This window comes from Hibiscus syriacus, unplaced genomic scaffold, assembly GCF_006381635.1.
Source record: "Hibiscus syriacus cultivar Baekdansim isolate YM2019G1 unplaced genomic scaffold, ASM638163v2 tig00110569_pilon, whole genome shotgun sequence".
Taxonomy (NCBI): domain Eukaryota; kingdom Viridiplantae; phylum Streptophyta; class Magnoliopsida; order Malvales; family Malvaceae; genus Hibiscus; species Hibiscus syriacus.
Window position 1 is genome coordinate 802,956 of NW_024062784.1, and position 24,142 is coordinate 827,097.

At 36.3% G+C, this 24,142-nt stretch overlaps 5 protein-coding genes across 6 annotated transcripts; all 5 read left to right on the plus strand.

Annotated features, from left to right (window-relative positions):
* The first annotated feature begins 403 nt into the window (after positions 1 to 403).
* On the plus strand, positions 404 to 1,752 carry LOC120132544. The gene is made up of 3 exons (XM_039149288.1): positions 404 to 494; positions 676 to 852; positions 1,390 to 1,752. Exons 1-3 carry the CDS (start codon positions 480 to 482, stop codon positions 1,720 to 1,722), a joined length of 525 nt encoding a protein of 174 aa, XP_039005219.1. The 5' UTR covers positions 404 to 479; the 3' UTR covers positions 1,723 to 1,752.
* Positions 1,745 to 3,621, plus strand: LOC120132540. The gene is made up of 2 exons (XM_039149284.1): positions 1,745 to 2,697; positions 3,407 to 3,621. The coding sequence occupies exons 1-2, from the start codon at positions 1,765 to 1,767 to the stop codon at positions 3,437 to 3,439; spliced, it is 966 nt and encodes a 321-aa protein (XP_039005215.1). The 5' UTR covers positions 1,745 to 1,764; the 3' UTR covers positions 3,440 to 3,621.
* Positions 3,622 to 5,788: 2,167 nt separating this feature from the next.
* LOC120132724 (MOB kinase activator-like 1A) lies at positions 5,789 to 9,526 on the plus strand. The gene is made up of 7 exons (XM_039149421.1): positions 5,789 to 5,909; positions 7,024 to 7,072; positions 7,915 to 8,023; positions 8,218 to 8,311; positions 8,819 to 8,952; positions 9,131 to 9,294; positions 9,412 to 9,526. Exons 1-7 carry the CDS (start codon positions 5,887 to 5,889, stop codon positions 9,484 to 9,486), a joined length of 648 nt encoding a protein of 215 aa, XP_039005352.1. The 5' UTR covers positions 5,789 to 5,886; the 3' UTR covers positions 9,487 to 9,526.
* A 6,505-nt stretch (positions 9,527 to 16,031) lies between these two features.
* On the plus strand, positions 16,032 to 19,719 carry LOC120132749 (alpha,alpha-trehalose-phosphate synthase [UDP-forming] 5-like). 2 transcript variants are annotated; one of them, XM_039149445.1, is made up of 4 exons: positions 16,032 to 16,156; positions 16,755 to 18,795; positions 18,874 to 19,147; positions 19,237 to 19,719. In XM_039149445.1, exons 2-4 carry the CDS (start codon positions 16,808 to 16,810, stop codon positions 19,564 to 19,566), a joined length of 2,592 nt encoding a protein of 863 aa, XP_039005376.1. In that variant the 5' UTR covers positions 16,032 to 16,156; positions 16,755 to 16,807; the 3' UTR covers positions 19,567 to 19,719. The 2 variants fall into 2 exon arrangements, with proteins under 2 accessions (XP_039005376.1, XP_039005375.1); XM_039149444.1 differs by having other exon boundaries at positions 16,054 to 16,156; positions 16,715 to 18,795.
* A 2,406-nt stretch (positions 19,720 to 22,125) lies between these two features.
* Positions 22,126 to 23,997, plus strand: LOC120132594 (zinc finger CCCH domain-containing protein 12-like). Its single transcript, XM_039149334.1, has 2 exons — positions 22,126 to 23,194; positions 23,484 to 23,997. The coding sequence occupies exons 1-2, from the start codon at positions 22,420 to 22,422 to the stop codon at positions 23,753 to 23,755; spliced, it is 1,047 nt and encodes a 348-aa protein (XP_039005265.1). The 5' UTR covers positions 22,126 to 22,419; the 3' UTR covers positions 23,756 to 23,997.
* The last annotated feature ends 145 nt before the right edge of the window (positions 23,998 to 24,142 follow it).

Genomic DNA, 24,142 nt, shown 5'->3' on the forward strand with positions numbered 1-24,142 from the left:
CTTACAATTCAATTTTTCTATATTTATTATTAGAGACCTAATTTCTACTTTTTGCCCCTACATCACCAAAATCTCATAAACGAATATAAAGAATAATTGTTATTTATAGAGATTTTATATTCGAGCATAAGTAAATGGAGCATGAGGATTAAGTGTTCATTACATGCGCCCGCCAATTGTCGATTCCTCTTTGTGAAGAAAGGATGACAAAAAACGAAAAACAATTGGTCTATAAGCCGCACCGGTTCAACCGTTGTGTCAGCTGAAGTGGTGTGTTGGTAAATCAAATGAACAAAAGAGGGTATCTAGGTAATAACAGGAAGGACTTTCAGTTCCCAACTGACAGCTGCTATAAGGAAAAAAAAAAAAGAAGAAAAAAAAAACTAAACCAAACAACCTCTTCATTCTCTCGTTTGTTCTTCTGCTTCACAAGTTGGTCTGAAAATGCATAGTATCAGTTCGATGAATTAGTGGTTACAATGGCCGATTTAGAGGTAAAGTAACTCCACCACCTCTCTGCATAACCTAGTTATTCTTCCTTTTTTCGAGTGAATTTTCAGTATTTCTTTTGTTGTTTTTTTAAAGAGTTGATTTTGATCCTTCTATCGGTTCGAAACGAGGATGTTTTATGTGGGTTTTCTTTGGTGATTTCCGGGTATTCTGTGCTTTGAACAGAAATTGACGGCTTTGAAGAAGGCTTATGCCGAGATAATTTTGAACACGGCTAAAGAAGCGGCGGCGAGGATAATGGTGTCGGAAAGGAAGGCTCAACGGTACCAGCAGGAGCTGTTCGCGGCCAAAGACGAGGCATTGCGTATGTTGGTTAGGTTGAAACATATGTTGGATGCTAAGGTAACTATTTGGTCTTTGTTTCTGTTAATTTTTGTTCATATCCGATGAGAATGTTTCGGAATGTTTTCATAATGTCGGTTTCATCTGGATAATTGTTTGTTTGGCGGTTGATGTTTTTTATGTTTGATTGATTTGTTCGGTTGCCTTTTGTTTCAAATTGCTTAGTTGATTGCATTTGCATTAAACATGTTTTGCTAAATAGATACTTCATCGATTTAGACTTGATTGCTCATTTGAACAAGCATTATGAACACTATACACGGCGTAGTGAGCTCGGAAGAATGCAATTCATGAATTGGAATTGCCTTTTCGTTATTAGATTGTTTTCTGTTGACATTTCTCTTTGCTTTGCGTTGCTTTGATTAGAGGTTGTGCGCTATTTAGTTTTATCTTAAACCCCCGAGCTTTATACGGTGAGAAAGATGTATTCGTTCGTGTAGGACATGTTTGACATAGATAAGCTCTTACCTTTATAGATTAGTAGTTGGCCCATCAAGCCAATTCTTAAAGTATTTTCCGTCCTTGCCATGATTGTAGGTTAATGAAGGGGAGACGATGTCCTTGAATCAGCAGAAAAGGATTGAAGAGCTGGAAGCACAACTTGGGGAAGCAGAGGATATAGTTAGAGATCTTAGAGCAGAGTTGAGAGAAGCTCAAGATGAGTTGGAGAAGCTGACCAAAAATCCGGTCCGGTGTTCAGGCGAACAAAAATCGGAACATGATGTTGCTGCTTGTGAGAAACTGCCAAATGGAAATGCAATCAGCAATTTCGGGTCTGTCGCATCTTCTCAACTCGATACACAAACTGACCTTGTGACAGTTTCTGACATCAAGAGTTCAACAAATGTGGGTATTAAGTGTTCTTGTTAAGATAATTGCTACTTTTGTAACCCCAATTTTGCCTCCATAGTGATGAGACGAAAAGAGCCTGATCTGTATAGAAATGGGTGCACTCAGAGGATTCGAGCACTTGAAAGGTGTCTGTTGAATGAAAAATTATCTCCTTCGGGGCAAGTAGATGATACAAAGAATGAAGACTCTAGAGAAGATGAAAAAGGGAGGGATATGCACACAAAAGTTCCTCGACCTGAGGAAAAAATCAAAGTAATGCAAACTGATGTTCATGACATCATTCAAGCACTTCCCGTTAGTCATTTTCGCAGGAAAAGGAAAAGAGCTGCTAGGTACAAGAAAAATAGAGTTTCCTCATCTACGGATATGCGTGATCAGGTCATAGCAGCATGCCAAAAATCTGATCTACTGTGCCCTGAAAACTTTTCACATGCTGTTGATGAGAACCCTCTATTTGGGGGAAATTGTAGGATCATCAACCATGATGCTTCAAAGGGTTCTCGTACACTTTCCATCCCTGGTTCACCTTCAAGTGCAGTGAAAGTAGTTACTGAATCGGGATATGAAAAAGTTGACAAGGATGATTTCGAGTTTGTGAAAGCTTGTGATCTCCATAATGACAAAGACAATGATAAATTGCTGACAGACGAAAAAGAGTTGTCAAGTCCGGAGAGTGGATCTGCTCAGAATTTAGGGGTTGCATCTTGCAAACTGGATGTCGAGATGGTTGATGTGTCTGCTGTAAACTTGGATGTTAAAGCGCCTGAAGTTACTGAAGGGTCTTCTCCTCAACCGGTAAATAATAAGTTTCTCATGTACACTTTCAAAAGAAAGCGGAAGAAGGATTCTTTGAGCAGCCCTGACAGAGATTGCTCACTCGACAAGGACACTTCTAAAAGAAAGATGGAGGATAAACAAAATGGTTCTATAGACTCCACATTGACAGCTGAATCATCTCGAGACAGTCGGCGACTAGCACAGGTGGCTCGTCAGGTTGGTTATCAATTGCCATTAGTGCTTCATTGCACATTATATTTGGGTACGGTTTGGTGTAGGCATCGAGTAGGCATTCATATGTATGCCACATCTTTAAGTTAAGATGTCATATTTGACTGATCAAGTTATGAGAAACTTAGATTCTATGCGTTATCAAAACTTTTGATTCTTACCACATTCAACTTCACATAAGGGACATTTTTTTTCGTGTCTTTTTGCGGGTGTTTGATTGTTTGGAGACTTTTAGAACAGGTAGATCTATTCGGGGTCTTTGGATAACTATCTCTGCCGAGTGCACTGGTTCCGATCTTGCTGCATCTTCCATTACAACAACTACCTATTTGCAATTAGACAATATCGTCTTCAGTAAACTTGCCTTTGTGGTAGACTGTGATATGTTATTGCCAGAAAGTTTACTAGCGCGAAAAACATGAGATTATATGTTCTTCATTCTTACTTCTCCGAGGCAATATCCGTAGTTTCTTGCAAAATCCAATTCTTTGTCTTCTCATTATCTCTCTGTGGCTGCCCTAACCTGGTCTGAAGACCTTTATCTCCAGTGTTCACGTGCACGCATGTTGCATGCACAATTCTTACAAGCTGCATTCTTCCAGTGTTTGAAAAATTCGATTTCTGTTCAGAAATGCTACATTCAATTGCTTTTATCGTAATACCCAATATTTGATCGTCATTTTCTCTATCGCAGATCATATCATTATCGGAAAAGAAGTGGAGGTAGCGGTGCATGAATGCTGAACAGAAACAGCCTCTCTGTCTCCGGCGGCATATATGTTGTTGAGCTGATGTTTGTTTTATTACAAGATAGGTGGATCATGGATGAAGATGGAAGGGTTACTATGTTCATTACAAGTCAACAACGTTGTTGTATGTTTTTGTGCTGTTTTGGTCTCGCTGTTATGGAATATATATATATATATATATATATATATATATATATATATATATATATATCAACATCTAACTCTCTTGAATTAGATTTGCTTAGCTGCTATATATTTGATCACTGTTTTCCGACCACCTTATGAATTTTGCACAAATTTGCTCCGAATATGGTGAATTTTCAGACCAAATGTATTTTAACTGTTGGGATATATTTCTGTTAGTCGGATTATGTTTTGTGATTTTTAATGAATAATTAACCTATACATTGTCAGTGAAAAAATAATTAAACAAAATCATTATTTATTTTAATTAAATAATATTTGTGATTTTTTTATTGAGATCTTATTAAATAATAATTTATTTTTAATTCTTATAATAATTACTTGAATATATATATATATATATTATAGGGTTAGGATTCACTTACACAATGTAAAACTATTTAGGTTTACATAAATTTAAGATAATTGGATGAATGAAAATAAATGACTGAGATTGACTTTTTGTTTCTTTTTTTAGCAAATATCTTTGTATTTCCTACTTTTAATTTTAGCTATCGTTTTCACTCATCTAATGATCCTAAATCTTCACTCATCTAACGATCCTAAATCTATATAGAACTGAAAGAGTTTTATATTGTGTAAGATAATCCTACCCATATACACACACGATTCTAATTATAACGGTTACTAGTAAAAAATAAAAGGGTAAAGTACACAAATGGTCCTCAAATTATAGGATATTGCTTTATTAAATCCTTCAACTATTAAAAGTTATAAGACGATCCTTCGACTATAGAATGTTAATTTGTCAAGTCTCTCGACTATTAAAAGTTAAAAAATAGTCACTTGATTATTCATTATATTCTAAAATAATATTTTTCGTTAAAAAAATTGTTGTTGTTTAAGCTGAATGTTAACATGACGACTAAAATAATCTTTTTTGTTAAAAAAATTGTTGTTGTCATTATAACACTCAGTAGGTTAATGTTCAGCTCAGAATATCGTCAATTTTTTAATGAAAAATGACGAGTTTGGAACTAATGAATAATCAAGTGACTTAATAAAATAGTATAATGACTAAACAAAGTAACACTCTATAAAATAATCAAGTGACCATTTTGTTAATAGCAGAATGACTCAACAAAGTAACACTCTATAGTTGAAAGATAATCTTATAACTTTTAATAATGAGTGACTTAATAAAATAGCACTCTATAGTCAGGGGACCATTTGTGTATTTTACCCAAAATAAAAAATCTAGTGTCTAACGAGCTTCGTATGAAGCAAATAACTTTCCCGCCCATTAACTATTTTGTACAGCGGCCCAAAAGTTAGGGGTATCCAAACGGTAAAATCCCCTTAAACTCCCTCCTAAGCAAGCTGTTTCCGAAACACCCCCGCATAGTACTCAAACATCAATATACAGACCATGTATTAACTCTGTTTAGATTATTAAACGATAAATTAAAATTACTTGTAAAAGAGAAAGTATATTGAATTATCTATATATATTCGTACATTATTTATTTTAGAGTAAAATACATAAATATTCACTAAATTATATTAGAATAAAGTACACAAATAATCCCTCGATTATAGGATGATGCTTTGTTGAGTCCCCCGAATATTAAAAGTTATAAAATGGTCATCCAATTATTTAGTATGTTCCAAACTCGTCATTTTTCGTTAAAAAATTGACAATAATCTGAGTTGAATATTAACATGTTGACTGGGATATGATAGTTTTTCATATTATAAGATCAAATTTTATCATATATAACGGTCATTAGGTTAACATTCAACTTAGATTATCGTCAATTTTTTAACATAGAAAGAAGAGTTTTTAACATATTAAATAGTCAGATAAATATTTTGTAACTTCTAATAATCGAAAGTTCAACGGAACAATACTCTATAATTGAAAGACTATTTTGTAATTATTGATAGACAAATGACTCAAGCAAGCATCACCTTATAACCGAAGATGATTTGTGTACTTTATTCATTATATATAATTTAGTGATTATTTTATACCTTAAACTATAATAATTAAATAAATTATTTTAACATATTTTAATCACCATTTATGAATACCTCTAAATTTAATATGGACATAAAAATGACGAGAACAGCTGAGATCACGCAATGAACAGTTAAAAATACACTATTTTTAAAGAAAACAGTAAGGAAATAGGAAAGGTGACGAGAGAAAAAGCCTTATCAGCTTTGAGGTATCCACCTGAAGAAAGGAAAAATCCGAATCCTCTCCAACTCTGTAACCATGAGTCTCTTCGGTCTGGGCAGGTGATTCGTAATTTTCACCTTTTTCCTGTTTCTGTTTATATTCATGCTTTGATAGATTATGTGAGATCCGTTATAATTCTATTGCATGTTTCCTGGTTTAAGATCAGCGATCGATTCATCTTTCTAGGCACTGTTGAATTTAATTCAGTTTCTGGAAACATTTTATCTGCTTTCGTAATTTGCTCTCTGATTCATTTATATCTCTGTTAACGTTAGCTGCGATCTTACTGTTTTGTTGGAGCAATTGGCTTAATGGCGCTATTGTTAACTGCTCTTTTGATTATTATAAATTCTCAAAGCTTTGAGTCTCAAAATCACGTCGATCGTTAATTGTGTTGCCTTTTGTTTTCATCTGTTTTTTATATGTTAGTCAAACTAAGGCTGGGCTATACATGAATGAATGTGGATCTTAATTATGCTTGTTCAAATTTTCTTCATGTTCTTATTTGATGATTTGTTCTGATTTCTTGTGATTGGTTGGTCCGGTTTTATTAGAACTATGACCGAAAGCCATTCCGTTCCAGGCTGATTTCGAGAATGGCAACGTTAGAAAGGTAGAAAAGGTGAAAATATGTTAAAACTATCGATTTTGACCTTTGGAACTATATGATCATCATTGAAACTGATGAGCTTTGCATCTGCAAGCTGAATTTTATCAAGAGCATTGCATGTTGGGTCTGTTGGACATTTTGGAGCCATTGTTAGAGGACTTGAGGTGGTAGAATGAAGTTTAGAAAGAAGGTTGAATTAAGTGGGAGAAGTAATTGGAATGAACAAATATAGTCCAAGAGAGCTAATTAGTTTGTCAAAAATACTTAGTAATCAGGTTTAATGGATGCTTAAGATCATCCATGGTTTCCAGTTTTAAGGGTCATAAAACGATTGTTTTCTGTTTTTCTCTGGTAAATATTGTGTTTCTATTTAATACTGTTTTATACTTTGCTTAGATTGAATTCCTCTGAACCAACAAAACAACTTTTGAAAATTTTAACTTACCTATGTTGGATGTGTGTATTTCTGACCCCCACTTCCATGTCTTAGCAGTACAGCTGTTAGCCATTTGTATATCTTCTCGGTTAACAATTTTTCTGATAATATATTGTTCTAAAAACAGAAATCAGCGAACATTCCGCCCCAAAAAAAATGCACCCTCAGGAAGTAAGGTTGGTTATTTTTGTTCTTTTTTCTAGTAAAAAATAATTAATCTTTCATCTCTGTTTGTTCCTTATTTTTGTGCTTGAATCCTTTGGATTGTTTATGTGACCACTGGCTACTGGCTCAATTTATCCCCTTGGTAAATAATTTGTTTCCTATTTTTTTATGATTGATTTTGCAACTTTAGCACTATAGAATTATGCTACAAAGTGTGTAGAAACAGAAACAAAACAAAGCAAGTAAGAAAAGAAGTTCCTGAATCCTCAACTTAATTGCTTTTCCTGACCCTTTTACTTCTTGGAATTTTAGCTACTTAAACGGTTGCCATTAATTCTGGAAATCGTTATTTATATTTGTAAAGCAAGAATTCACTTGACCATACCAATGGGGGAAAAGATAAAATAGCTTTTACCATTCATATTTCTATTTGATAAATTTCATTGCTTTTGAAGTCACTTCCTCGTAAAACAAATTTACATTATGATGTGTTACTTAAAAATTTCGGTGGCAAAGTGGAAATACTACAGATTTCAATGTTCTACCGACATGCATGACGGTTCTACAGCCTCACCTGTGGGGCCAACTCATGGATATTTGAGGGTCTTGTATACACATACTAGATGTGATAATGATTTTACTAATTGGAGATCTACCTCTAAACATGGTTAGTTCTGCTGTGTATTGAGCTTGACAATGATCATGTAAACTTTTAGAGGTGTCTCCCCATTTCTACAGCGCTGGCTTATTTATAGTGCTTTTTATACAAGTACTTTCTGGACTTCATTGTGCTATATTAGTGGCTTAGAAGAATTTGCAGTTCTCATCCATGTACTGTAACTACGTAATGCAGGGTGCACAGCTTAAACAGCACATTGATTCTACCCTGGGCAGTGGGAATCTAAGGGAAGCAGTAAGGCTACCTCCCGGGGAAGATTTAAATGAATGGCTCGCGGTCAACAGTATTCTTGCTCCCTCTCTTTCTTTCACACTCACATACACCCTGCACACACATGCAAACATTCAGAATAATTCCTGATATATATATTTTTAAAGCTGTATGTGTAATTTATCCCTGAATATTCGACTTTAGTAGGTCACTTGCCTGATTTCTTTGAAACTCGTTTCTTATATATAAGTGTTGGATCTTTTTCAGCCGTGGATTTCTTCAATCAGGTGAATCTGCTCTATGGTACCCTTACAGAGTTTTGTACTGCTGAGAATTGTCCTACAATGACTGCAGGCCCTAAGTATGACATATCAAACCAGTTCCTTTTGCCCTTTCCAACAAATTAATCTTACAGATCCTATATCTTAATAATTTTCATCATGCTGTATGTCGGTTCGGATCTGTTGATGATATCAAAAGTATTTCTATCAATTGATGGATGCTCCAAGTCTCCAAGTAATCAGGATAACTAAGACTCCTTTGACATAAATTTAAGTCTTTTTATTGCTATGAAACATGCACAAAGATGGCATCTGCCTTAGTTTCAGTAAAAATACATCTTGCCAAATTATGAGGTCAAAATATATATTATAATATTGCTTAATAAGTGTGGAATGATAATGAGTTTTACTTTTTTTTTTGTTCGTTTTTGGTTCTTGTGCCGTTTTGCTGTCTGATCAATCAATTTAACACTTCCATAGTTACCCGCTGTTCGCCTTAATAGTCTACTTGTTTTTAAAATTCTTCCGTAGTGGATATCTTGGTCTTTCTGGAGTTGATTATTTTGCTGCCTGACAAAACTTTATAGGTATGAATATAGATGGGCAGATGGTGTGCAGATCAAGAAACCTATCGAGGTTTCCGCTCCAAAATATGTCGAATATTTAATGGACTGGATCGAATCACAACTTGACGATGAATCCATATTTCCTCAAAAGCTTGGTAAAATCATTCTCAATCTCTTTAATTCTTTGTGATGAAGTCTGAAATACTGTCATCAAGAGAGATAGCGTTGTTTATCCATCTATGATTAACATCATCTATACTTTGTCCAGAATTTCCTATTGTGTCTATGCTTGAATGCTTGCCTTTGTTCAACTGTATGTTTCGAATTCAATAGGTGTACCGTTTCCTCCCAACTTCAAGGAGGTCGTGAAAACGATATTCAAAAGACTGTTCCGAGTATACGCCCACATCTACCACTCGCACTTCCAGAAAATCGTGAGCCTCAAGGAAGAAGCCCATCTGAACACATGCTTCAAGCATTTCATTCTGTTCACTTCTGTAAGTTTTCTCCTGCTTATCTATTTTCGAAGCAGTAGTGCGCAACGTTTGCCCGTCCTCGATCGGGTGCCGGAACCTGCATCGTTGATCGGAAGGTTTTCGGTTTTGCATCTGCAGGAATTCGGGGTGATAGACAAGAAAGAGCTTGCTCCACTCCAGGATCTCATCGACTCCATCATAGTCCCCAGCTAAATATATAGGCCAAGTCTGGAGACTTGAAGAAAACCCCATATCTAGATGCTGCAAATCCATATGATCCCAACTAATAACATGTTGACACATGAAAACAAAACAGCAAGTAAACCTAATTCATATATTTTAGTATTAGATGAGAGCTCACACTAACTAATAACATGTCAACAAATGTAAGTAAAATGGTAATCATTATCTAGAAGCCAATTTGCATTATTCAAATTAAGCAAAGTGTTGGATAATATAATTTGAAGCTTCTAAATTATAATTGTTAATTTACTTACATGTGCGAACTTATTATCGCTTGGTGTTCTTAGATCTATCTTATCTAATTTTATGGATATAATCAACATCTATTAATATGATTTTTTTTAAAATCCATCATTCATCACTTGTTTAAATTATACGTTTTTATCATATAATTTTAAATAAAATTTTGAATTTTTAACGAAAAAAATGACGAATTTGAAACATAATAAATAGTCAGGTGACTATTTTGTAACTTATAATAGTCGAAGGATTTAACAAAGTAACATTTTATAGTAGGAATACTATTTTGTAACTTTTAATAGTCGAATGACTTGTTCCATCCCAAGGTTCACTATTTTTCTTCCATTTAGGTTTAGGGAGGTTTTTTAATGAGGTCTTTGGGGTGGTGTACTTTGTGTGATATATAATACAAAGTACCCTCTTTCAAAAAATAGTCGAGGGACTTAATAAAACAGTACCCTATAATCGGGGGATTATTTGTGTACTTTACCCTAAACTTTTTTTAAATCATGATTCATGAGGTAACTAAAACATGTTATTAATTATCTTAAACTCGTAGTCTTAGATAACCAAATAAATGAATAGATAGATTAATATTTAGTAAAACCGAGAGAAGGCAAAATATGAAACACAACATATATCACTAACAAAACGAAAGAAGTACACCGATGGAGGGATATTCTTTACTTTAGTGAAATCCCAGACCTCTCCCAACAGGGAAAGAGCTAAGGCCATATTCACATGATTTATTTGCACATTCCGCGTCACTGGAACACGTGAGTACTACTCCTTCATCAACAGCAGCATCGGTTTCGTGGTTAGAACGAGAACACAGTGCGGGACAATGACATGCTACGCCTCTGCAGGAGACTAACACTGTCCAGTTTGCTGCATTCAAACATCATTTTACTTTTCATCAAACACTTAACCCTAATAATACAATAAGAAGATACCGACACCTGTTGGATTGAATGTAAGAAAAATCTAGGATACTAACCAGATGAAACGAGCAGCAGGACGACCAAAAATCCAAGCTTGAACCAAGAAGCTTTCCCCATTATGCAATCGAATTAGACTGTTTATATGGTACCGTCAACTTCACACAGTTTTGCCTTTGAAACGGGTTACTTATAGATTCGAATGCTGATATTAGGGCTGCTCCTTCATTTCCCTTGCATTTACCATTGGTTGAGGCTGCAGATTCAATGCCCTCTGGCACTGGACCTAGCACAACAAGGTCATCCCAAAAAGTAGAACTATCCAGCAAGGCATCTATGTCGGAATCAGGAGCAACTTCATCGAGTTCTGTCAGAATTGAACTATTTTCAGCCAATGTAATGGGATCAATAAACTTCCCATTCCCAGTTTCGGACCTTATGTTGGTTTCAGTGGGAATATCAACAACGCTTTCCGGGAACATTTCCGGTATTTGAGAAAGTTCAGGCCAACGAATGGACACGGATGGTGCATGTCATAACCATTTTTTTTAATTATTAAATTTTAAAATAATTATGACGTTGTTTTTAAAAATGTAAATTTTTAGTTTAATTTGAAATTTATTTGGAATCGTCATCTACCTTTGGGTTAGGTAGGTCGAATATTTAAAAACGTCTTTTAAGGGTTCGGAAGTCGATTACGCGTGGGGAAGGGTAAGCACCCACAACACCCAAAATTAGCACCTTTAATTATACGTTGTCTAAATAGCGGAATTTTACAAATTTAAATTCAATATTTAAGTTACGATTCTTTTATTTCGATGAATTAAAAAATGAGTGAATTTATTTAAAAATAATTGACTCGATAAATGATTTGATTCACTGGGCATTATTTGAAAAGGATGTTTTCTCATTATGTGAACTAACAGAAACTAGAATCCAGTTACATTAGAAGTAATTTCATTAATTCACGATGCAAAACAACATTGCCTTTAATAATTTTTTTTTTTAAACGATAAAGCGAACGTATGACATGTGAATATAGCTGTAATTAATAGCATACAATTTTTTGTCTCCAGCTTCGGCAAGGGAAGCACCACCGCGACAAGGGATGTCTTTCGTCTCTCTTTTTTTCTTTTCGATTGTTTTCTTTTTTTTCTTTTTTCTCTCGATTTTTTACTCTTGTTTTTTTTGTTCGAATCCCTTTTTCGTTCGATTTTTCTTCCTTTTATAGGATTGCATGTGTGCATGATGACTTGATTTTGTGAATTTTTTTGCTAATTTATGTCTTTTCTTTTAACTGACGAGGTGACAATGCCAGAACAACAAGTGAAAACCCTAAAACATTTAGGTCAAGGTTAACTTTTTATTATTTGGGCCTGATTGGATTTGGGCCTTAACATTGTATCTATAAAATGAAATAAAATAAAATAAAATAAAATAAAAAATATTATTAATTATTTAATATATAATATAATAATAAAAAATAATAAAATAATAAAAAAAACATTGACCCGAACAAAAATTATTGTCTACAGTGTATTTTCTGCTCCAATCAGTGCACTTAAATCTGTAGATTTTGTTGTTGTAATTGTCTTTCTGTGACGGAAACAATGAAGTTGTTGTTGATTGGACTCCACAAAACGATGGCATGGGCGGTGGAATCATCCACCATATATTAAGGGGTTGTTTGTTTACTTCAGAATGATTAAGCGCTGAATGATTCAAATGCTGAATGAATCAAATGCTTAATGATTCAGAACCTCTGTATGAATTAGCTTTGAATGTGACATGTTGTTTGATAATGGCTCTAAATCATTCAGAATGTACTTCTGTGTTGAATTATTTAGCATTGTTTTGTTGCATCAGTCAATCCTGAATCATTCAAAGGTGCGAAACAAACGCGTTGAATGCTGAACCGTTCAGCATTCAACGTTGAATGATTTCATTAAGAGGCAAACAAACAACCCCTAAATCTTTCTCGCGATTTCGCACTAAGGACCGCCGCTAGCTTTGGTGCTGGTTGAGGTTATGCCACCATCATTTTAGCTATTTCGGCGCTCGTAGTTGATGCTTTTTTTTTTTTTGGATACAGTTACTGTTACTCATCCCTTCCATTTTCACTTCACTGATTCGTTACGACTAGCGCCATTGGAGACTCGTGGACTTTTTTTAAAGAGGTTTTGACTTTTGAAATTTTGAAAGAGAATACGTGGGCGTGAGAAAGATAAAAAGATTTTGAGTTCAAATAATTGTGTATATATATGTGATCTTTAATGATTAATTTTTTTAAATAAAAATTATTCTACAATTATTTTAAGATTATTTAAAAAAAATTATCATAATTTTAGATTCGAGTAATTACATTTTAGATTGTATTTATATTAATAAAAAGATAACTAAAAATAATTATGAACAAATACTATTTTATTATATATTATTATTAATTAAATTAAAGATTTTGTAAAAGTAATTTTGGTTAATGAAAAGATAGGAGCCTAGCTAGCCGCTAGCTGGTGTTTGAACCTGAATCTGGCCAATACCAAATAAGTTGGGCTGATGGAATAAAAGCCCATGAAGTAATTGAATTATTATCATTAATAAAATCAATTCACACGTGGATTGATGAGTCTTGCACAAATAATTATCCATTATGTCTTTACTTGTTGTCAATTAATTATTTTCGATCGATAATCAAGTAATCAGTAACGGTAGTTTAATTATCAATTCAGTATTTAAAGATATTTTAGCATACACAAAAGCATACTAATTAATTAATAGTATAGATGTGTATTAATCAACTTACCTATGTGGTTAAAGAAATTGTTATTGTTCACAGAAGTCACGGGTTCGTGTACTAACGATTGCAGTAGGATGATTAGGTGTTCATTCTCAAATGATCGAGCGTATTTAGAACATATACTACTTCGTAATCATCTTAATTTATTAAAAAAAATAGTATAGATGTGCATAATACAATGTGTAGTGTAATATAAATGGACGAACCAGGTTGGGGTGGGTGAGGGGAGTGATGATTGCAATGGGGATTTAGTTGTGTGTGTCTGTCCTTCACCCCCCAAATGCCTAATAATTTCAATATACCAATGATTGAACCCTGACCTTTCAGGCCCCAATCATTCAAACCCCAAACCCCCACTTGTTTTCACCCAAACACACTTCTTGATGATGATTTGTTCAGAACGTCCAAACACCTAGCCATAGCTTTCTTCCTAACAATCTACTTATAATATTAATATTTGTTCATAAACTTACTGATAACACACATTTTACAGACCCAACTACTTGAATTTTGAACCTCACTAGAGCATAACGCTGGTTAGATCACTTAATGGATTCACTAACCAAAATTTTAAATTGTGTTATTGGGTCAATAAGTTGGTTTTAGGGTTGCTTTTATTCATCTAGTAGACTAAATTTAGTATCTTTGTTCATATCGTGTTTTCGCATCAATTTAGCCTTTAAAGTTGTTTGATTGCATCATCATATACCATAATTTTAAATTAAAATCTTAAACCCTAAACCCTAAACCCTAATCTATAACTTAAAGCCCTAAATAACCGTAACTATTGTAAATTTTGATGCAATCGAACAACTTCGAGTATTAAATTGATGCGAAAATACGATGGGGGCAAAAAATAATAAATTGAGTATACTACATAGACAAAAATGACCCTTAAACCTAAAAAGTTTGATATTTGTTACATAAAAATCTGAATTTGAGTATTAATGATAAAAAAAATACATTAAAATAATTTATCTATCGAAATGGATCAGATCCAATTCAAAAATGAATATACACGTAACGACTTTTAATATTTAAACATGACAATTTGATCCCTCAACAAGGACCAGTTTGATATAAAATTATGAAAGAGGTCAAATCTCTTAACATTAAAACTAACAAAAATATAAAAATAAAATGTTAGATTTTTTTTAATATAGATGCATATGTAGTATGTACGATAACAGAATAAATAGGCCTACGGCCACTTTCCTTCTGCATTAATGAAAACAACACCAAACTTTCTACAATAATGAAAATACCTAGAGCCAATCCCACATCGAATAGCAATTTAATTCTATGAAGATTTTAAAATTTTATATAATTAATTTTTTTTGATGATTTAATTTTTATTTTTATGACATTTTAAAATACTTTAAATTTTTAATAGACATATGCATATATATATATATATATATATTAAATTTTATACCCTTAACATAAAATTTTAAATTTGTCTTCACTTTGACTAAAATTAAAATTATAATATTAAACTAAAACAACATAGTGGACTTAGAGATTGACTTGAGAATATTTTTATTTAATTGTTTTATATATTTTTAATCAAAACAGGTAAAATTATTATTTTTCTACTTAAGTATTTAAAACATTTTTATAACATTTTTTTATTTAGATAATTAAAATAATTTTTAATCAATATACCAGGTCAACTTTTAAAAATTTATAAATTTATTTTTGAAATAATTAATTATTAAGTGTTGATATTTTGATTTAGTAACCTTTTTTGGAGTGCAGACAAAGTTTAATTGAGTACTAATCTCACTTATAGATTGTTGCATCATGCATGATTAATTATACTTTTTCTCCTTTACTTTTGAGAATGGTCCGTGTCTCGTAATTATATCAATCTCAATTTTTTCGTATAGATTAATTTAGACCGATCCATGTTGTATATTAATTTTAGTGGATGAGTTTCTTAACGTGATTTTGTTACATTAACAAAAATTCGAACTCGAAATCTGTTTAAGCGGAATCAAGCTGGTTACCGCTTGAATCAACCCGTTTTTATGAATCTCAATTTTATTTCAAATTAAAATATAATATGTTTTAAATGAGATAAAAATTCATTTGTTATTTAAAAGAGTCGGACCAAAAAATTTATTTTTACAAAGAATCAAATTCTTTAGTATTTGATCCAATTACGACGGTGCTTTGATTTCTTACAACTACTCGTAAATGAATGATTGGTCCGTGTCAGACACGTGCCGTGAGATAGCGTTGACTATGGAACATCACACAGTGTCATCATTGTCAGGAGTTTTTGAGTTTATCGTGGAATCAGTTATAATTATAGTAACTTAATCTCAGTTTAACTGGGGATTAACCATGGTTTAATCAACTTCTACCCAAAAGCGGCTGTCGCTATTGGGTTTCACTGTTTCTTATTCCACCCGCATCATCACTCCACTCATCACCCAGAATAACTAAAGAGGAATCAATGTGCTTTCAAAGACACCCCCCATTTGTTTGTTTTAATGCCTCACTCACTGTTCATGCATAAAAAAGAAAACCCAGTAAATGACAATTAGTATCAACTAAAAAGCAAACAAAAAGATCCATTATTTGAGCTGCTTCCTGCTTTAGTCACAAAGAGAAAGCAGCGGCAGGGGAATCTTTTGTTCTTTCTCTTAAGCTTCTAAAGGTAATTTTTTTCTCTCCTCTTCTTAGCTGCAATAATGGTTTTTTTTTTATCTCTTACCCTTTTTTACTTAGCTCCCCACTTGATTCCTTTTTATCATTGCATTTTTCTTTTCATTCATGAAGATGGGTTGCTTGTACGCTTTTATGTTAATTGATTATCTGGTTTGAGTTTGATTTGAATGTAGAGGTGAACTTGTCACTGGTATATCAAACGCTTGTGTGATTTTAGCTTTTGATTTTTTGAAAAAGCTCGTTGATAGGTACCCTGGTTTTCTTGGTTCTTATTGGGGTTCAGAGCAGACAAGTGTCGGTTGCCACTAGTGAGATTCCTTTTGTTTTTTCTTTGGAAGTGCCCAAACTTGTTTGGTCCATTCATGTTTGAAGAATCATATCTCAATTCCGGCATTCATAAATTTATGTTTTCACTGGAATCTTAGGCTGATATTTGTTGAATATTTCACCTCATGATCACTTGGTGTATCAAAGGATATACCGGTCGAATTCGTATTTTTGTTCACTATTACTTGTTCTGATTGTGTTTGTTACTGTGTTTAACTAGTTGAAGAAAGGTCCATCGACTCGGGTTCTGCAATTACCAGAGGCAAAAAAGGGTCCTTGTTTGTTTGTTTGCTCCTTCGTTTGCTGTGTTGTCATGATTTCAAGGTCGTATTCGAATCTCTTGGACCTTTCTTCATGTGATTCCCCGAGTTTCGGCGGAGAAAGAAAGAGGTTTCCTCGGGTGGCTACTGTCCCTGGACTCTTGTCTGAGGTAGATGATGAGAGCTGCCACAGTGTTGGCTCTGATGCTCCTTCTTCTGTTTCTCAAGAACGGATGATTATAGTGGGAAATCAGCTCCCACTTCGAGCACATCGAAATGAAGACGAAGACGAGTGGTGCTTTAGCTGGGATGAAGATTCGCTTCTTTTGCAACTCAAAGACGGGCTCGGAGATGATGTAGAAGTAATCTATGTAGGTTGTCTTAAAGAGGAGATTGCTCCTAACAAACAAGATGATGTGGCCCAAACGTTGCTTGAAACTTTCAAATGTGTCCCTGCATTCATCCCTCCTGAGCTTTTTACCAAGTACTACCATGGATTTTGTAAGCAACATCTGTGGCCTTTATTTCACTACATGCTCCCTCTATCACCGGATCTCGGAGGTCGGTTTGATCGCTCCCTTTGGCAAGCTTATCTTTCGGTGAACAAGATTTTCGCCGACAAAGTGATGGAAGTGATAAGCCCTGATGATGATTATGTGTGGGTTCATGACTATCATTTGATGGTTTTACCGACATTTTTGAGGAAGAGGTTTAATAGGGTGAAGCTCGGATTCTTCCTCCATAGCCCTTTCCCGTCGTCTGAAATATATAGGACACTTCCCATAAGAGTTGAAATTCTAAGAGCACTACTCAACTCCGACCTCATCGGATTTCATACTTTTGATTACGCCAGGCACTTCCTCTCATGCTGTGGCAGAATGCTCGGTCTTTCTTATCAATCTAAGCGTGGCTACATAGGGCTTGAATATTATGGTCGTACCGTGAGCATTAAAATCCTTCCGGTGGGCATTCATATTGGACAGCTCCAATCTGTGCTGAATCTTCCTGAGACTGAAGCTAAAGTGATCGAGTTGCGTGATAAATTAAGAGGTCGAACTGTTATGCTCGGGGTCGATGACATGGACATTTTTAAGGGAATCAGTCTGAAGCTTTTGGCCATGGAGCAATTGCTCGTGCAACATCCTGAGAATATAGGTGAAGTTGTATTGGTTCAAGTTGCAAATCCTGCAAGAGGCCGAGGAAGAGATGTAGAAGAGGTCCGGTCTGAAACTTATGCCACGGTGAGGAGGATTAATAACAGGTTTGGAAGACCAGGGTATGATCCAGTTGTTTTGATCGATAATCCTCTTAAGTTTTACGAGCGAATTGCTTATTATGTTATTGCCGAGTGTTGTTTGGTTACAGCAGTGAGGGATGGGATGAATCTTATCCCATACGAGTACATTATATGCCGACAAGGAAACGAAAAGCTAGATGAGACCCTGGGGCTCCATCCATCGGCACAAAAAAAGAGCATGCTAGTTGTTTCTGAATTCATTGGATGCTCACCATCTCTTAGCGGGGCAATTAGAGTAAATCCGTGGAATATCGATGCTGTGGCTGAAGCTATGGATTCAGCACTAATCGTCTCCGAGGCGGAAAAGCAACTGCGGCACGAGAAGCACTATAGATATGTGAGTACACATGACGTGGCATATTGGGCACGCAGCTTTTTGCAGGATCTCGAGAGGGCTTGTGGGGATCATTTGAGGATGAGGTGCTGGGGCTTTGGTTTTGGTTTAGGATTCCGAGTAATAGCTTTGGATCCGAATTTTAGGAAGCTTTCCGTTGAGCATATAGTTCCGGCTTACAAGAGGACCACGAACCGTGCAATTCTTTTGGATTACGACGGCACCTTGATGCCGACTGGTTCGTTAAATACTACTCCCAATATAGAGGCGGTTGGAATCTTGAACAATCTGTGTAGAGACCCCAAGAATGTTGTTTTCCTTGTTAGTGGAAAAGATAAAAAGACTCTAACTGAATGGTTTACCTGTTGTGAAAAGCTCGGGCTCGCGGCGGAGCATGGTTATTCTATCAGGTCTGCTACTTTTTCTTTTTCTCGATCTTGTTTGTTGTTAACTTACCCTATTCCTTATTATCATTATTTTTTCCCCAGGCCAAACCATGATTCAGATTGGGAAACATGTGTCTCGCTGCCAGACTTCGATTGGAAGCAGATTGCCGAGCCGGTGATGAAATTATACACTGAAACAACAGATGGTTCTACCATCGAGACCAAAGAGAGCGCTCTCGTGTGGAATTACCTTTATGCCGATCCTGATTTCGGATTTTGCCAGGCTAAGGAGCTTTTAGATCACCTCGAAAGCGTTCTCGCCAACGAGCCGGTTTCGGTTAAGAGTGGCCAGCATGTCGTAGAAGTTAAACCGCAGGTTAGTAGAGTACCACTCCATATCATATATATCACGTTATTGCATGAGTTTATGTAACCCACAATTCCTTTGTGCTGCTAATTTTGCAGGGTGTGAACAAGGGTCTTGTTGCCGAACATATTCTCTCGACAATGCGACAAAAAGGAAAACTCCTCGATTTCGTTCTTTGTATCGGGGATGACCGGTCGGACGAGGACATGTTCGAGGTGATCATGCGTGCCAAGACCGGTCCCTGTCTCTCCCCAGTTGCCGATGTGTTTGCTTGCACTGTGGGGCAGAGACCGAGCAAGGCGAAATACTACGTCGAAGACCGAAGCGAGATTTTGAGAATGTTGCAGGCTCTAGCCAATGCTTCCGAACACGCCGCAAAAACCACTCCCATCCTGGCTTCTCGCGGTGTGATTATCAACAAAGAGTGATCATTTATCATCATCCTACATGGATTTCATATTATTAAGTGTACATTGAATACAATTAGTAGAGTTTTCTGGGGAAAAAAACATGGCAAATATGGGGCTTCTGGTTATTGCTTATATGCAGTGTCGAAAAATAAACGGAGAGTTTTGTCTGAATGTGTTTTCTTGACTGAATTTCTTATTGAATTTATGGCCTCATCCTGTCCTCATCGTTTATAAGCTGTCGTCTGTTCTGAATATACCAAAGTCTGCTTCTACAGTTTTTTAAACAAATTACCAATTTTAACCTTCCACACTAATTCGTGCCAATTCAACCCTCGAAACACCATAAGCAAACACTTCACACTTGGCCAGATTAATCCTCAAACCATACATACTATAAAACTAATCTAAAACACTTCAGACACCCAAAACAGAGTCTATAGAGCCCTTGCTGAAATTGAGGAGATCATCCGCAAGACACAAATGAGTCATCTTAATTTTCCTACACTTCGGATGAAACTGGAATATCCCATTTATCACTGCCAACATTTTTTACAACACATTCATGGCCAAAACGAAAAGGTAGGGGATAGCGGATCACCCTGCCTTACCCCCTCGCTCCCTCAAAAAAAAAACCCACCAAACTTCCATTAAACAAAATGGAGAATCTAGGAGAAGTTATGCAGATCCGAATCCAACCTTTGAACTTTTCAGGGAGCCTCATTGCTTCCAACACTTTAAGGATAAACTCCCGACTAAAGCTATCGAAAGCTTTTTGGAGGTTGACCTTTATAGCACATCTAGGAGATAAGGTCTTCCGAGCATACAACTTCTTGTTCCTAAAGTTGTGGTGAGAAGGGTGGAGTCATTATGTATGAGGTTTTTTTGAAGGGCGCGGGCATCCCTGCTGTTGGTGTTAGGGTGAGTTGGAGTCGGAGTCGGACTTGTACTTTAAAATCCAAGCGTGGGTTAGGCCTTCAAAACCTTACTTGTTGGAATAGGGTCTGCTTTGTCTATTTGCTGCGAAAACTCCTTGTTATTGAGGGGTCTTTGTGGGTGGCCTGGGTGCGGACCTATGTTATAAAAGATCGTGATGTTTGGGAGTTTGAACCGAATAGTTGTATTAGTTAGAGCTTGAGGAAAGTTCTCTCGCTCAGGGGGTACTAAAGGAGTTGATTGCAGTAATAGGTGCAGAGTGGAGGCTTTTGAAAACTAGAGAAATTTAGTATGAAACGAGGGTAAGTGAGAGTAGAGTTCCCTGGCAGAAATTATTATGATTCCCGCTGCATGAGCCTCGGTATTCTATTATCACACGGTTGACGATTTTGGACCGATTGACTAAAAAGGATAGGTTATGTCGTATGGGATTGCCTATCGAGGATCTGTGTGTGCTGTGTGGAGGAGGCGTTGGAATCAAGGAATCATTTGTTTTTTGAATGTTCGTTTTCAGCTGGTGTTTGGGATAGGGTGCTTGGAAGGTGTAGGACTCGACGGCCTATGTTGAGTTGTTGCTTCGCTTAAAGGTAAAACCTCTCATGTTCTTTTTCTCAAGTTAGTTTGGAATGCTTGTATTTATTTTATTTGGGAGGAACATAATAGGCAGTGTTTTAGAAAAATATTAGAACTGAGCTTGAACTTATTGGATTGCTTCGCAAGGTTGTACATGCGAAATTTTTTAGACACAAAATAGGGGATTTAGACCCACAATTTTGTATAGAGTGGGGGATTGATTTGTTGTATAAGAACCTGTTGGTGTTGTCGTAACTTTGTTGCCGTGTTTTCTTTTGGATATAATACTGATGGGGCATGAGATGAGGTGGATGGTCGTGCGCGTGTGGAGGTGTAACACGTGACCACACAGAGAGGTGGTGTGCTGGTTTTCCGAAGTTCGTTGGTATTTGTTCGGTGGTAATTGAAGCAGAGCTTTGGGGTATGTATGTCGGTTTACTTTTGGCATGGGATCTCGGCTGTAGGCGTTTGGTGGTTGAATCGAATAGTAAACGAGCGGTTCAGCTAATTCAAGAAACGACAAGGATTCCATACTATCCTTTTATATGTCCGTGAGCTGTATCAACTACAATGGATTATCCAATTTCAGCATGTGGGTCGCGATGGTAATATGCTTGCCGATAAATTGGCCAATTCTGATAATCTCGAGGTTCGTCGATTTGCTGATGCACCACTAAACTATAGCTTCGAGTGTATGTTGTAGAATGCAAGTAAAGCACTTTGGATTTTCCACGAAAATTGGCAGGGGAAAATGAATCACTTTTCTTGTTGTACGAGAGAGAGAGAGGTTAACTTCGAAGGGTAAGAACAGGACAAAAACTATACACAAAAGAAAGAAGAAAAGAATGGTAAACGACAAGTTTACGCATGGCTTCTTTAGCACTGTCAGCTCTATTTCTCTCTTCTCCCAATTTGAAGAGTGAGTGAGTTCATCAAATTTTCAATCTTCTTCCAGAAAGTTATTAAAAATTCTGAAAAAATCTTTCTTTGTTCTTCTTCAAACTATATCTATCTCTAAATTTGTTCATTGTTCTTCTATATTTCCTCTATCCCCAAAATGTCCCGATTTTTCTTTTTTAGTAGATCCAACTCCAAATCTTTCAACTAAAATTTCCCCCTTTTTTCTGTTTCCATCTTTGTTTGATCTGTTGTGTTGTACCTTTTTGTTTCTTCTTTTGTTGTATTCCTTCAAAAGGTTGAAATTTTCAGCTCAGATTTAGCTTGTTTAGGTGTGTGCTGAGATACCCATTTCTCAAATCTCTAGAATCTCACTCTTTAACTTGAAATTTCATATGATTTTAGCTTCTGGGTTCATAGTCCTTACTTAATTTAGGGTTCTTAATAAATTTCCCCTTTTCATCCTACATGGATTACAGTAGAGAGAACGTGGTTCATGTAATTCAGACAAATGGACCTGATAATTGGGTCCCGAATTCGAGTGATCCTTCGGTTTGGGCAACGGAAGAAGATTACCGTGCTTGGTACGGCCAAGAAACATCTGCCGACACGCCTTCAAACTCCAGCTACGACCAAAGACAACCTCAATCCCCGTCTGAGCAGCCACCGAGCAAGAAACCTCGAAATTCCCAGGAATCGAATTCCGGTTCCAGAACCAGAGCCATAGGCAAAATGTTCTTCAAGACCAAGCTTTGTTGCAAGTTCAAGGCCGGGACTTGCCCTTACATCTCGAACTGTAACTTCGCTCACAGCGCGGAGGAGCTCCGTCGCCCGCCGCCTAACTGGCAAGAAATCGTGGATGCTCACGAAGAAGAGAAAGGGGTTACCTCGGAGCCGCCGAGGGAAGAATTCCAAATCCCTTGTTTGGGGTCCACGAGTTTCGCCGGAGAAACACAGAGGTCCTATAAAGGAAGGCATTGTAAGAAGTTTTACTCGGAGGAAGGGTGTCCTTATGGTGATACTTGCACCTTTTTGCACGACGAGCAGTCGAAGAATCGGGAGAGCGTAGCTATAAGCTTGGGGGCCGGAGGGTACGGAGGTGGCAGCGCCGGCAGAGGTGGTGGTGGTGGGAATGAATCGAATACGAAACCGACGAATTGGAAGACGAGAATCTGTAATAAGTGGGAACTTACTGGATACTGTCCATTTGGAAACAAATGCCATTTTGCTCATGGAGCTGCAGGTATGGTTCATTGGTCGATTGTTTAACCAATTTCACCATTCTTCGAATAGATTATGAAAACTTTTTATGGTTTTCGATTGTTCAATTCGTACGAGTATGCTGCGATTTTGTTTACTCGTTGTGTATGCAATGATTGGTAAGCGAGAACAATGAACTTAACCTGCATATGCTTGTAACTCCGGGGTATCTCCTCGCTCCGTTGATGTATTTTTTGTTTCTTAGTGATACGGAAGATAAATGCTTTTGCAGCTAGTGAGGGATAATTTGAATGTATGTCTTGTTAATGCAGAATTACACCGATATAGAGCTGGCCTCACTGATGCAGAAACAAAGGATTCTTCACGTGCTACTCCTACCGACTCGAAGCAAGGGGGAGGAGGAATGCCCTCTAAAGCTCCTCCCGATGCTGCGTCGGTTCTCCCACTTCCACTTTCCGATGTTTATCACTCTCAGAAGACATCTATTGTACTCCAAAGGCCAGGACAAAGAACTCTTCATAAATGGAAAGGTCCGGATAAAATCAGTCTTATATATGGTGACTGGATCGATGACATTCAATAAACTCACTCCGTTTAAGCACCAAGAGACGAAATAAAGCAACACAAACCCGGGAAAGACGAGCCTTTTTGCAGGATAGTGAATTGTTGCGAGAGACTTATAGGACAGTAGGGTCATGTATCGCATCGGGGAAACCTTTCGCTTTGCTCATTTCGGTTTCTTAGCTGCAGAATTTTTATGTATGAATCAATATTCCATCAATGGCTGTAGACTCTGCCCTCGTTATCAAATACCCTTTTTTATCATTTGTTTATCGAGATCGGGAGAAGGGATTTGTACCGGCAAAGATTCTGATATCGGGGACGATGAAACATGGCTTCATTAGTTTCCAAAAATAGCTCCACATCCTTCTCACCGAGGACTCGTTCAATAAACCAAAAATTTAATGCT